The following is a 13,985-nucleotide window of genomic DNA, read 5'->3' as shown; positions in this document are numbered from 1 at the left end:
CTTTCCAAAACTATATGGGTTTTGGGGGGCAAACATATATTTCTGTGTTTTTACCCCACAAAAATGCAGTCAATGTGTTGATTTTTCATTAGCTGAAGTTACCCACGGAACTGTTTGTATGCGCTAACTTCATTTTGGGGCCTCTAAATGCCAGATACTTTGGTAAACTTATGAACAATGGCCACCAAATTGTTCAGAGGAACCCTGGCAATCATATTTAGGGTGCTTTTTCTTAGTACGTAATGATAAATGGGTGATATAGTGCTGGGAAGTTGAAGCTTTGAGGCAATTTTCAGATATTTCACCAAAACTGACAACTTTGGGAAAGCCTTGCGACTCAGTAGTTTGGAGCAGAAAGGCATGGGTACCCATTTTAGATTCAGTAGAATGTGTACTTTCCAAAAATATATGGGTTTGGGGGGTAAACATATATTTCTGTGTTTTTACCCCACAAAAATGCAGTCAATGTGTTGATTTCTCATTAGATGAAGTTACCTACAGGACTATTTGTCTGCGCTAACTTCATTTTGAGGCCTCTAAATGCCAGATACTTTGGTAAACCTATGAACAATGGCCACCAAACTGTTTGGTGGAACCCTGGCAATCATATTTAGGGTGCTTTTTCTTGGTGCGTAACGATACATGGGTGATATGGTGCTGAGAAGTTGAAGCTTTGAGGCAATTTTTCAGCTATTTCACCAAAACCGACAATTGTGGGAAAGCCTTGCGACTCAGTAGTTTGGAGCAGAAAGGCATGGGTACCCATTTTAGATTCGGTAGAATGTGTACTTTCCAAAAATATATGGGTTTGGGGGGTAAACATATATTTCTGTGTTTTTACCCCACAAAAATGCAGTCAATGTGTTGATTTTTCATTAGCTGAAGTTACCCACGGGACTGTTTGTATGCGCTAACTTCATTTTGGGGCCTCTAAATGCCAGATACTTTGGTAAACCTAGGAACAATGGCCACCAAACTGTTTGGAGGAACCCTGGCAATCATATTTAGGGTGCTTTTTCTTAGTGCATAATGATACATGGGTGATATGGTGCTGGGAAGTTGAAGGTTTGAGGCAATTTTCACATATTTCACCAAAACTGACAATTTTGGGAAAGCCTTGCGACTCAGTAGTTTGGAGCAGAAAGGCATGGGTACCCATTTTAGATTCGGTAGAATGTGTACTTTCCAAAAATATATGGGTTTTGGGGGTAAACATATATTTCTGTGTTTTTACCCCACAAAAATGCAGTCAATGTGTTGATTTTTCATTAGCTGAAGTTACCCACGGGACTGTTTGTATGCGCGAACTTCATTTTGGGGCCTCTAAATGCCAGATACTTTGGTAAACCTATGAACAATGGCCACCAAACTGTTTGGAGGAACCCTGGCAATCATATTTAGGGTGCTTTTTCTTGGTGCATAACGATACATGGGTGATATGGTGCTGAGAAGTTGAAGGTTTGAGGCAATTTTCACATATTTCACCAAAACCGACAATTGTGGGAAAGCCTTGCGACTCAGTAGTTTGGAGCAGAAAGGCATGGGTACCCATTTTAGATTCGGTAGAATGTGTACTTTCCAAAAATATATGGGTTTTGGGGGTAAACATATATTTCTGTGTTTTTACCCCACAAAAATGCAGTCAATGTGTTGATTTTTCATTAGCTGAAGTTACCCACGGGACTGTTTGTATGCGCTAACTTCATTTTGGGGCCTCTAAATGCCAGATACTTTGGTAAACCTATGAACAATGGCCACCAAAATGTTCAGAGGAACCATGGCAATCATATTTAGGGTGCTTTTTCTTAGTGCATAATGATACATGGGTGATATGGTGCTGGGAAGTTGAAGGTTTGAGGCAATTTTCACATATTTCACCAAAACCGACAATTGTGGGAAAGCCTTGCGACTCAGTAGTTTGGAGCAGAAAGGCATGGGTACCCATTTTAGATTCGGTAGAATGTGTACTTTCCAAAAATATATGGGTTTGGGGGGTAAACATATATTTCTGTGTTTTTACCCCACAAAAATGCAGTCAATGTGTTGATTTTTCATTAGCTGAAGTTACCCACGGGACTGTTTGTATGCGCTAACTTCATTTTGGGGCCTCTAAATGCCAGATACTTTGGTAAACCTATGAACAATGGCCACCAAACTGTTTGGAGGAACCCTGGCAATCATATTTAGGGTGCTTTTTCTTGGTGCATAACGATACATGGGTGATATGGTGCTGAGAAGTTGAAGCTTTGAGGCAATTTTCAGATATTTCACCAAAACCGACAATTGTGGGAAAGCCTTGCGACTCAGTAGTTTGGAGCAGAAAGGCATGGGTACCCATTTTAGATTCGGTAGAATGTGTACTTTCCAAAAATATATGGGTTTTGGGGGTAAACATATATTTCTGTGTTTTTACCCCACAAAAATGCAGTCAATGTGTTGATTTTTCATTAGCTGAAGTTACCCACGGGACTGTTTGTATGCGCTAACTTCATTTTGGGGCCTCTAAATGCCAGATACTTTGGTAAACCTATGAACAATGGCCACCAAAATGTTCAGAGGAACCATGGCAATCATATTTAGGGTGCTTTTTCTTAGTGCATAATGATACATGGGTGATATGGTGCTGGGAAGTTGAAGGTTTGAGGCAATTTTCACATATTTCACCAAAACCGACAATTTTGGGAAAGACTTGCGACTCAGTAGTTTGGAGCAGAAAGGCATGGGTTCCCATTTTAGATTCGGTAGAATGTGTACTTTCCAAAAATATATGGGTTTGGGGGGTAAACATATATTTCTGTGTTTTTACCCCAAAAAAAATGCAGTCAATGTGTTGATTTCTCAGTAGCTGAAGTAAAGTCCTGATCAATTTGGATGTGCTAACATCATATTGGTGTCTCTAAATGCCAGATACTTTGGTAAACCTATGCATAATGGGTATCAAACTGTTCAGTGGACCCCTGGCAATCATATTTCAGGTGCTTTTTCTTGGTACCTAATATAGTTTGGGATATGCGGAGCAGCAAAATAAAACCTTTGAAATGATTTTTCAGAATTTTGAATTTTTTTTTGAAAAACCGCTATGTTCAGACAAGCTTTTATGTTTGGTAGTTGGGAGTAGAGAGACATAGTTACCCATTTTGTAATCGGCAGAATGTGTACTTTTCAAACATGTATGGTTTTCTGGGGTAAACCTACGGTTTCAGGAGTTTTTGCCTTGGAATCTAAAGCATGCCGTTTTCTGCCTTAGTGCTTTCAAAATTCGGCAATATACTGCCGGGAGTTTTTGAGGTACAGAAGTCCTAAATCTCCCTAAAACTATACATATCTGGTATTGGCACGTTCGAGAGACATAAGGCTTTCCAAATCAGTTGGATTTTCATCCGTAAAATGAAATATTTTTCTGGTATAAATTGATATACGATGAAAAATGGTAATTTTTCTTTTTTTTTTGGTATTTAGCACTATAAATTTTTTTGCACAGGTGGAAATACATGAAAACTCAGGCAGATTTAGAAAGCTCAGTTTCTACCGAAAAAAACAATGTATAGTTTTCCTAGGTAAACTAGAGGTTTCCCCTCAGAAAATGCCCCTAAAGTGAGAGAGCACAAAATGTTTCAAAAACGGCTGGCATTTCGCGTAACCAAAATGTGAAATTCTGCTGGCACTTAAAGGGTTAAATGTATGGCTGCTAGGATTACTAGGATCCTAGCAACCAGATTGCTGAAATTGCAAGCTGAAGAGCTACCGAATAAAAATAAAAAATAAATAAATCCTGAAGACCTGACAACTATGCACTATTTTGATACTGACCATAAAATTTCATTGCAAAGTCACAATTGCCATACTGACTCCTTAATTCTTTAAATCTGGTGTGCATGGAATCAAATAGAGTGTAGTGATCTCTGTACAGAAAGAGTCTGTCCCTGTTACTGTTATTTACCGTTTCAATAGTCGAACTCCAGCACTTAAGGGATTCTGTCATGATTTTTATGGTGTAGTTTTTATTTCTAAATTACACTGTTTACACTGCAAATAATTCACTCTACTGTGTAAAACTTTATTCCTAACCCAACAAGTGTAATTTTTTTTCGTTTTAATATTGGTATGTAGGCAGCCATCTCAGGTAATGTTTGCATGGTCATTTAGAAACTTTTAGAAAAAGCCAGTGCTGCACTATGGAATTTATTTCTGAAAGGCTATTGTTTCTCCTACTCACAGTGGGACATGGATTTTTTACTATTGAGTGCTGTTCTTAGATCTACCAGGAAGTTGTTATTTGGTTACCTTCCTGCTGATGGGCTGCTGGGGGGGTATCACTTCAACTTGCAGTGCAGAATTAAAGAGTGACTGATGTTTATCAGAGCACAAGTCGCACGACTGGCAATATGTCGAGCCCCATGTTTTAAATATAAAAAAAATCTGTTGGCTCTTTTGAAAACGGGATTTCAGTGCAGAATTCTGCTGGAGCAGCAGTATTAACTGATGTGTTTTGAAAAACACATGTTTTCCCATGACTATCCCTTTAAAGCTAAGAGGGAGTAGCAACAGGATTCTATATGGTGTAGTACTTTTGTAATATACACATTCTTCAAGTGCCAACAAAAAACAAATAAGAAATATTACAAATAAGAAATAATAATTGTGAATGGTATAACAGTCCCAACATTCAGGAAATAAAAGCTGTTCATAGAGCAGTCTTCTTCACCCAAAGGTTTTACTAACTTGTATAAGAGGGTACTCACAGACCCATATAGAGCTAACAGCACATAGTATTCCTCTCCCACTTTGGAGCAGCTATAAATCCTTCCAATTACTTGTAACCACATTAACACACATATGCAGTCACCACACAATAGCCAATTTTCAGCGATATCTATTGCACAGGCTGTTAGGACAGGCCCATACACAGGCAGATAAGCTTCTGGTTTTGATCTGGGGCTGAATTAGCAGTTTACATTTTTTATGGCCAGCTTTAGTTGGTTGCAAGTAGAACTAAAAGCAAAGATCTGATAAGTTGCCATAGGTTATTGCTAAAATGCATATTTCAATGCATATATGCAATTAGCACTAGCTGGATATTCCAGAAAGTATAGGCAAAGGAACCTACACTGGATTGCTAGGTGATTTACAGAGGGTAAAGGTCATTTCTTGTAAGATACAGTACTGCTTTATAGGTATCTTTATGGTTGTTATCTAGAGGTATCTCTCATACCTAGCTACTAATGTAGCAGCCAAGGCCTGGGCCTGTGTTGCACATTTACTGATAATGTACTTGCCAATAAATTTGTAATTTCCAATCCTTCTGCCTTCATGCTAAATATAAACGCCAGGGGCATGCCACAGTTTTATGCCTAGTATGTGAAGGATTCAGTGTTGGACTGGGACACCAGGGGCCCACCCAAAAACACCAGGGGCCCACTAATTAATCTTAGACCAGGGGCCCACTCTACCTCTCCTTTCTTCCTCTCCTCTATTCTCCTAGTCTCTTTTCTTTACATACTATACTCTATTTTTCCAACTATTTAGCCTCTTTGTTCTCATAAAAATAGGGAATGACCAAATGTTTAGCAACATGAGGGCCCACTGACACCTGGGCCCACCGGGACTTTTCCTGGTATCCTGGTGGGCCAGTCCGACACTGGAAGGATTAACAAACTATCTGCCAGGTAGAGGTCACAAATTAAAACAGTACATACAGATTGTCCTGGAGATTACTTCAGCTACAGTGAAATCAACACATTTTCTGCATTTTGTGTGGCCTCAAGCCACAAAAAAATGTAATTACCCAGAAAAACATATTTTTTGGAAATCCAATTTTGGACAAATCCAAAATGGATAAATAGGTCTTTCTACTTCAATCTACCAAGCTGCAAGACTTTCTGAAATATAGGTGCTTCAATGAAAAAATCTGAATAAATATGTAAAAGACTTCTTCAAAAATTACTTATAAAGAATTTGTTTTTGTGGGAGTTAGCAGCATAAGGTCTGAAAAGAAAAAAAAACCCATCTGCAGCCTCTCAAATTCTCAAAAGCTACACAACTCTATTCATCTGTATTTGCTTTTGGAATATTTCTTGGAGTATTTACTGGAGAATTTTAAAGGGTCCCTTAACTGGTTTAGCGAAATATTAAAGTAATACATGGATTGAAAGAAACCATTACAGATTTGTAAATCTATAGATTTTTTACAGAGTGGTAACCATCATTACATACAGTGTCAAACTGGCTCTGAGTGGGAACTTTTTGGAGCACAGAGCATTACTTCTTTCTTTCCAGCAATGAGAAAGGAAAGAGTTTGTTTTTAGCTTTTAATAGCAATAACAAAGCAAACAGAATCCAAAGGTGAGCACAGCTGTCCACACAGAATCCTGAATGTGTCTCTGGCATCTAGGGGGCAAATTGCTTTAAAAACAGAGCTCATTTATAAACACTGGGCAAATTTGCACCTGGGCTGTAACTCAGTTACTGTTTTTTTTCAGTCAGCTGCATGGTGAACACTGAAAGCAATCATCTGATTGGTTGTTATGGGTTACGGCCCAGGAGCCAATTTGACCAGTGTTTATAAATGAGCCCCCGTGTCTTGCTTGCTATTAATATGTTACCCTTAAACAGCAAGAAGAAAGAAGAAGAAACCTATAAGGTCTTTAGTTGGTAGGCTCTTGCTCCTCCCGTCTGAGACTGATTACTGTTAATAAAGAATATCAGGTCATGGCTGGCCATACACGTATGGTTTACAGGCAAAACTAATGCATTGATCAGCCTGATCTAGACCAGTGCATGGGTAGCCAAACCAGACAAAGATCTGCTCATTTTGGTACTTCACCAAACAAAACATGGCCAGACATGCCCAGATATGTTTTTACTGATCTGTAATGATGGGTACCACTCTGATAATGAGCTGTGATTTTTCATGTAGAAACTGGTGAAAATATGTTATGAATAACAAAACTCCTATATGTGATAGAGAAATGATCAAAGCTGAGAGTCCTTGGTATTTCTTGCAAGAGGTTCTAGGATTACCCCCGAATTCTTTTCCTCACTTTCCTCACTATATAATTCATGATTTTGAATGTACTCCACCACACTGTCAGGCACTAGATAGCGGATACTCATTCCCCTTCTCAAGGCTCTGCGAATCTTTGTAGAGGAAATGTCATTGGTGATCCACTCTTCCACTAGATGAATCATATGCTTATACTTCCAGAGAATATCAGACTCATAAATGAAATTACTAGCATTGCTTCCAAGCCTGGTGATGCAAATGATCCCAAAGGAAGACAGAATCTCAATCACATCTTCATTTTTCCAAAGGTTGGGTTTGCCAAGTGACTCAAGCATGTCTGCTCCACAGAGAAGCTTTACCTGGGGCACAGCTGTAAAAAACAAACACAACAATAGTGGAAAATCAAGTATGCATTAACAATATTCCCTTCAACCCACCCCTCCCCCAAAAAATGCATTTGAAACCACCAAAAGTTCATAAAAACAGGATCTATTTGAAAACATAACATACATAAGAGCAGATTTACCAATTTTTAAGTTTGCAGGAAAAAAGCTGCAAAAATATCCACAAAATCCCACAACACCAAAAATCATATAAAAATGTTTTTGCTGTGTTTACCACTCATTGGAGACTTACATGGATTAGTTAGGGATAAGTTAGGGGGGCATTTTCAGTAGAAAAGAATAGCATAGCTAGGGTTTCCTGTAAAATATCCTGTTAAAAGGGGTTGGGGGTTTTCTAAAAACGTTGGCATAAAAAGCAGCCTCTACTTTGGGTCAGGAGCTCTGCCTTGGACTTCTACGAGTGCCATGAATTTTGGATTATTGCTTGATTTTCAGGAACCTAAGGATCACACCAAAGGTTGAGAGGCTCTCTGAATGTGCTGACCTGGCTATCCTTGTAGCTCTACAACCATACAAAGCTCAGTAAATGTTTATAAATTCTACTACAAATTTTTTCCCTCTTAATCTCAAATTGAAATGATTAAGTACTTCCAGGAACTGCTACTGGTTGTATGAATAGGATGTTAATACAGTTCTTTCTAGGCAAAAAAAGTATGAATGTATAATTTTATATCACTTTATATCAATTTCAATCAAAAAATAAATTAATAAGGACATAGTTATTAGACAAGCCACTTTCCCCTATAAAATATACAAAATCAAAGAATGCAGCTCATCCCCATGTTGTGTGGCTTTCCCTTTAATGCATGCTCTCCCAACCCCCGCCCCTCTAAATACAGTCCTGAAGTTCATAAGGTGTTCACAAAAGCTCATAAAGCTGAATGGTTTCTTTGGAAGAGGTCATGCCAAATAAAGAGAGAAGCAGGTATGGCCTTTCTCCTCCCAAAAAAAAAACCAAACAAACAACTCTTTTCACTTAGTTAGGACTGATGCATGGACACTGCCTTGGCGGGGGGCACATCGGCTTATGCATGCTTAGTGCAGGCCATGTAACTAGGAGTGTCTGTTTTTACTAAATACAGCCATTTTCCTTTCAATCTGTTTTTTCCTTAAGGCTATATAATAGGAGTGCTGGGATATATATACTTGACATCCCTGCTCTAATGAAGGCTCATTGCCAACTCCCCAGTTGTACAGCAAGCGGCTCCTAAATTGAAGTACCTGCATGATAATATATTTGACTGTTAGCCCGGCCTACACTGACAGTGCCCACACTTTGAACTTCCATATAATGTTAGCCTATAATTCTTAACAGTTAAAAGAAAACCGCCAAACAATGTAGGTCTCTGTAAAAAGATATTGCATAAAACAGCTCATGTGTAAAACCGTGCTTCATGTATATAAACCATTTTCATAATAATATACTTTTTTACTGGTATACGCCATTGGGTAATCCTAATTAGAAAAAAATAAGGGCAGGCACATGGGATCGTAGGATTCACGGTGCACACAAACAAACAATACGTTAGGTCACATGAGCAAATTCTGTGTTCTTTCTTTTGCTTCCACACTTCTTCCTGTTGTAGTATTTCTGGTCAGGTGATCTCTGAGGCTAAAAATTAATATGGTTCAAAATACCATATTTTAAATACTGAACTTATTGTACCAGCCTAAATTCTCATCAACTCATTAGCAGCAATAATCCAGGACCTCAAACTTGACACAGTGGGGTCACCATCTTGGAAAGTGTCTGCAACACTCACATGCTCAGTGGGCTCTGAGCAGTTGTTGAGAAGCTACATTTAGGGGTGGTTGCAAATTTACAAGCAGAAAATGAGGGTTGTCTGTAATATAAGCTGATGGTACAGGGCTGATTGTATTCTTAAAGGGATACTGTCATGGGAAAAAAAAATTTTTCAAAATGAATCCGTTAATAGTGCTGCTCCACCAGAATTGCACTGAAATGCATTTCTTAAAAGAGCAAACAGATTTTTTTATATTCAATTTTGAAATCTGACATGGGGCTAGACATATTGTCAATTTCCCAGCTGCCCCCAGTCATTTGACTTGTGCTCTGATAAACTTCAATCACTCTTTACTGCTGTACTGCAAGTTGAAGTGATATCATCCTCCTCCCTTTCCCCCCCCCAGCAGCCAAACAAAAGAACAATGGGAATGTAACCAGATAGCAGCTCCCTAAAACAAAATAACAGCTGCCTGTCAGATCTAAGAACAACACTCAATAGTAAAAACCCATGTCTCACTGAGACACATTCAGTTACATTGAGAAGGAAAAACAGCAGCCTGCCAGAAAGCATTTCTCTCCTAAAGTGCAGCCACAAGTCACATGACATGGGGCAGCTGGGAAATTGACAAAATATCTAGCCCTATGTCAGATCTCAAAATTGAACATAAAAAAAAATAAGTTTGCTCTTTTGAGAAATGGATTTCAGTGCAGAATCCTGCTGGAGTAGCACTATTAACTGATGCGTTTTGAAAAAAACATGTTTTCCGATGACAGGATCCCTTTAAATTCTGATGGTAATTGCACTTCTTTCTGAGCTGACGTAGTAATTATCTGTATTAAGTACTCATCAGCCTTATATTGTGACATTTGTATTCTGAATTGTATATTGTGAGTTGGTCCCTAAGCTCAGGTAAGTGACAGCAGCACAGAGCATGTGCAGTGAATTAGCAGAAAAGAAGATGGGGAGCTATAGTGGCATCTTTGGAGGCACACATCTTTTCTGCTAAAGGGCTGTGGTTGCCTTGGGCTGGTATAGAAGCCCAAAACATAATGTACAACTTGTCTAGCCTACTATTTAGTCAGGGTTTAGTTCTCATTTAAAGCACAATGCAAAATGTTCCTTTTTACTGATCAGAAATGGGTGTAGTTTTAATGAACTTACAATGAAAAAATAAGTCACCAGTGCATTTGAGAAGAATTAGGAGAAGAGTGCTGTCAAAGTATTCAAAAAAAAAAAAAGTATTAAATAATAAACCTTTGTTTTCTTGTAGATAACTGTTAGGCTTATCTTGGTGGCTATTCTCTCTTTTCCGCTTGTGTCCCTTCTTGTGTGCATCTTTCTCCCATGTGTCCACAATATTTGCATTTGTAAGTTTTTGCTGGTGATGCCTGTAAGTCAAAATAAAAGTAAAGCATAAGGAAAGACTAATTTTCTGGGGGAAAGGTATTGTAAAACGTTCATATTTTAGCATACTGCACATGTGCAAGTCTATGCAAGGGATCCCTGGAAATAGATAATGGTGGTGCAGCAATTCCTTAGGGCAACACATTGAGGCACATTTATCGAAGATCAAATTTCTAATTCATGTGAGTTGTTAAAAACTCCTATAATTTCAAAATTCAACCAATCTAAATTTATTAATAAAATCTAATTTTTAAAACTTGGATAAATTGACCTAAAAACTCGAATCGAATGTGATTTGTATTTAAAAAACTTGATTCGAGTTTTTGGTCTGCAAAAAAAAAAAACAACAAATGTTAGGAAGGCTGCAAACAACTCCAAATTGATCTCTGGACCGCTCCCATTTGTCAGGTCTGGCAGGTTTTAGGTGGCAAATAGTCAAATTCGAGTTCTTAAAGAGCCAGTGTATGATAAATCTCAAAAATCGAATTCAAATGATGGATTATTCAGTTAATGCCTTTAAGAATGGCTTGGATGATTTTTTAGACAGACATAATATCAAAGGCTATTGTGATACTAAACTCTATAGTTAGTATAGGTATGGGTATAGATAATTTATGTGAAAGTATGGAGGGGTATGTGAATGGATGCTGGGTTTTCATTTGGAGGGGTTGAACTTGATGTCTTTTTTCAACCCGATGTAACTATGTAGATTTTTTTAAAAACTTGAATCGAATTTAAATACCTCCCTAGTCGAATTTGAGAATTTTTAATTTTAAAAATTAGAATTTTCAATTCAACCTTTGATAAATCTGCCCCATAATGTCACATACATAATCTTTCACTTCTTCTGCTAGCAGCAAAGTGTTCAAAATCCTTGTTATTGCATTCTGTTTTACTTAATTTAAGATGAAAAATGCATGTTGAAACACAATCCTATTGATTTTTATTTTTTAATTCTTAAAAGGAACTAATGTGAAAATAAAATTGTCCAAATGGGTTGATAATATGCTATTAATGATATTCTCAAATACATGTGTTTAACAGAAATGCTTAAAATATGCAGTGATTGCTGAATGGGTGTAGCCACATTTATGCTAAGAAACAAGCAAGTCCCAGGTATACTTTGTAGCAGACTGGCACCAATTCATCTAATACAATATATTTAGAGTGTTTAATAATTTGATTGGGGCTATTTATACAGCTACTCATCCTAGTTAAACTAATATAAAATTAAATGCACAACAGATTTTTGTAGTAGGGAAAATATCAGACATCCCAGTAAACATTTATTTATCACCACATCTATGCATAGTTGAACTGTTTTTCAATTTTACCTGAGCACTAATACAGTTTCTGTCCATTGTTTCTGCGAGCATTCCCATGAATCCACCTCCAACCAGTCTGAAGTCTTGGTAGCCAGGTTTGCCATGGCTAGACGGTGAGAGGCCTCGATTAAGCCTTTCTTCTTGTACCCATCACAAACAGGAGAAATGATGCCTTTTATTACTTTGTATTTACCTGTTTTGTAGAAAAGAATATTATCAGGATACTCGTAGGAACTTTTGGTAGAGAAAATCTAGTGGGCACTTTGGTGTGCACAGAGTAGGGATAACCAGCAACTGCTGTTATGAAAACACTGAAGATAGAAAAAAAGATCTTGTATAAATTCCACTTAGACAAATTATGACAACTTAATAAAGTTTCTACTAAATCTTGTGTAAATAATGTTACCATTTTAATGCATCCTCCATAAAAATTTCAATGAAAATTTCACTTTTGAGAAAAATGTTACACTCCAAGATAAGCACATACTGAAAAATTAGAAAAGGGGGTGTAAGTCTCTCAGTGCTAGATAGAAGCATAAAACGAGAGCTCCTTGACTGAAACTCATTAGCACAGACAAGCAAAATCATACATCATTAAACATAATTTCACAATATTTCTACAGTAGTATTGATAGTTTAAACAGATTTTAACATAATCAAACCCTTTTTACTTTAACCATTAAGTGTCTTGGTATAGTTAATCCATGGTGACCAAATTTCCCAATATTGACTGCTTTTGTTGCATATTATGTGGGTAATTTCTTCAATTTGTTTTATATCTTCTACAGCTGAGAACTAGTGTGCTATAGTTGGAGCCTCAGGTGATTTCCATTTTTTTGGTATAAGTGATTTAGCCTCTTGTAGTAGGTGGGAGCTAAGAGGATTAGAAATAACCCTGGCATTAACAGTTGAATAATTCAATAACATTTGTGTTTGGTTGTTAATATGCAGATTGATTAAGTAACTGTTTATTATAAAAATTACAGTCTTCCAAAATTGTTCCAAGACTGGACATATAAGTCAAATGTGGGAATGAGTACCCTCTTTATCGTTGCACCTCCAACACATCTTCGACATAAAACATTTTATTTAATCTAACCGAGGTCTAGTGCCATCTTGTAATTAATTTATAAGCAGCTTCTCTTGTCCTTGCTGCCCTAGATGATTTAAAAGTATTTACAAAAAAAAAATCCCACATAGATGTGATTTTGACTTATAATTCAGCTGCCCACTTACTGCAAAAAGGCTTCTCTATTTTGGATAACTGATCAATGAGTAATTTATAGATCTTTGATAGAGGTTTTATGACTCTTATCGGAGATATTACAATCTGCTCCCAGGGTGCCATGGGCCTATTCCAATTATTCATCTTATATGAGTGTATGTAGAAATGTAATTGTCTATAGCCCCAAATATCCCTAGGATGGCAGCCCCATCTATTTTGAACCTCTAAAAGAGATGTTATCTTGTTATCGGATATCACTAATCACTAATTCTCGTTGGTCTTTTTTCCCAACAGTTTCATCTATTAAATGATCCTGGCTCCATGCTTGGAGCAAATTCAGGATTATACATCAGAGTTTGCAATATATTGGGTGAATGTTATAGATTAAAACATTTTTAGTTTGAGACCAAATTTTTAATGTCGCCTTGATAAGAGGGTGATCTGGGATACTCCTTACCAAGGATTTATTTTCTATCGGATATTTAAATAAAGTTTGCTAGAGAATAATCCAATCTTTTTCTTTATTAATAGAATACCAATCTAGAATCCGGGAGAGATGAACAGAAATTAAATAAAGGTGAGTGTCAGGTAAACCTAATCCCCCTTTTTCTTTAGGCAAGATTAGGACTCTGTGCTTTAATCTGGGGGGTTTCCTCCTCTTCCATATCAATCTAGATATTAAGGATTTTACAGATGTAAAAAAGGATTTAGGGACACCTATAGGAAGCATCTGAAATAAATATAGAAATTTAGGGACAATAAACATTTATATTACTTGAATTCTTCCTAACCATGAGAGTCCCAGTTTATCCCATTTTCTAAGTGTTTCTTAAGTAGAAACTAACAAAGTTAGGTAATTTTTTTGGTAAGTTTTTG

The 13,985-nt window shown here is 37.2% G+C and overlaps 1 protein-coding gene across 3 annotated transcripts in view; it reads right to left on the bottom strand.

Moving 5' to 3' along the window:
* Positions 1-6,017: 6,017 nt before the first annotated feature.
* nmnat1.L (nicotinamide nucleotide adenylyltransferase 1 L homeolog) overlaps positions 6,018-13,985 on the bottom strand; it is a 24,561-nt gene continuing 16,593 nt past the window's right edge. For 2 of the 3 annotated variants that reach the window (XM_018224204.2, XM_018224203.2), the window contains exons 4-6: positions 11,894-12,077; positions 10,410-10,543; positions 6,018-7,373 (exon numbers count right to left, since the gene is read on the bottom strand). In XM_018224204.2, the coding sequence (XP_018079693.1) occupies positions 6,973-7,373; positions 10,410-10,543; positions 11,894-12,077 (719 nt within the window). In that variant the 3' untranslated portion in view covers positions 6,018-6,972. 3 annotated transcript variants of the gene reach the window in all.

This window comes from Xenopus laevis, chromosome 7L (genome assembly GCF_017654675.1).
Source record: "Xenopus laevis strain J_2021 chromosome 7L, Xenopus_laevis_v10.1, whole genome shotgun sequence".
In the NCBI taxonomy this organism is placed as follows: domain Eukaryota; kingdom Metazoa; phylum Chordata; class Amphibia; order Anura; family Pipidae; genus Xenopus; species Xenopus laevis.
The sequence above is the reverse complement of the archived record's forward strand: the minus strand, read 5'-3'. Positions and strand labels throughout refer to the sequence as shown.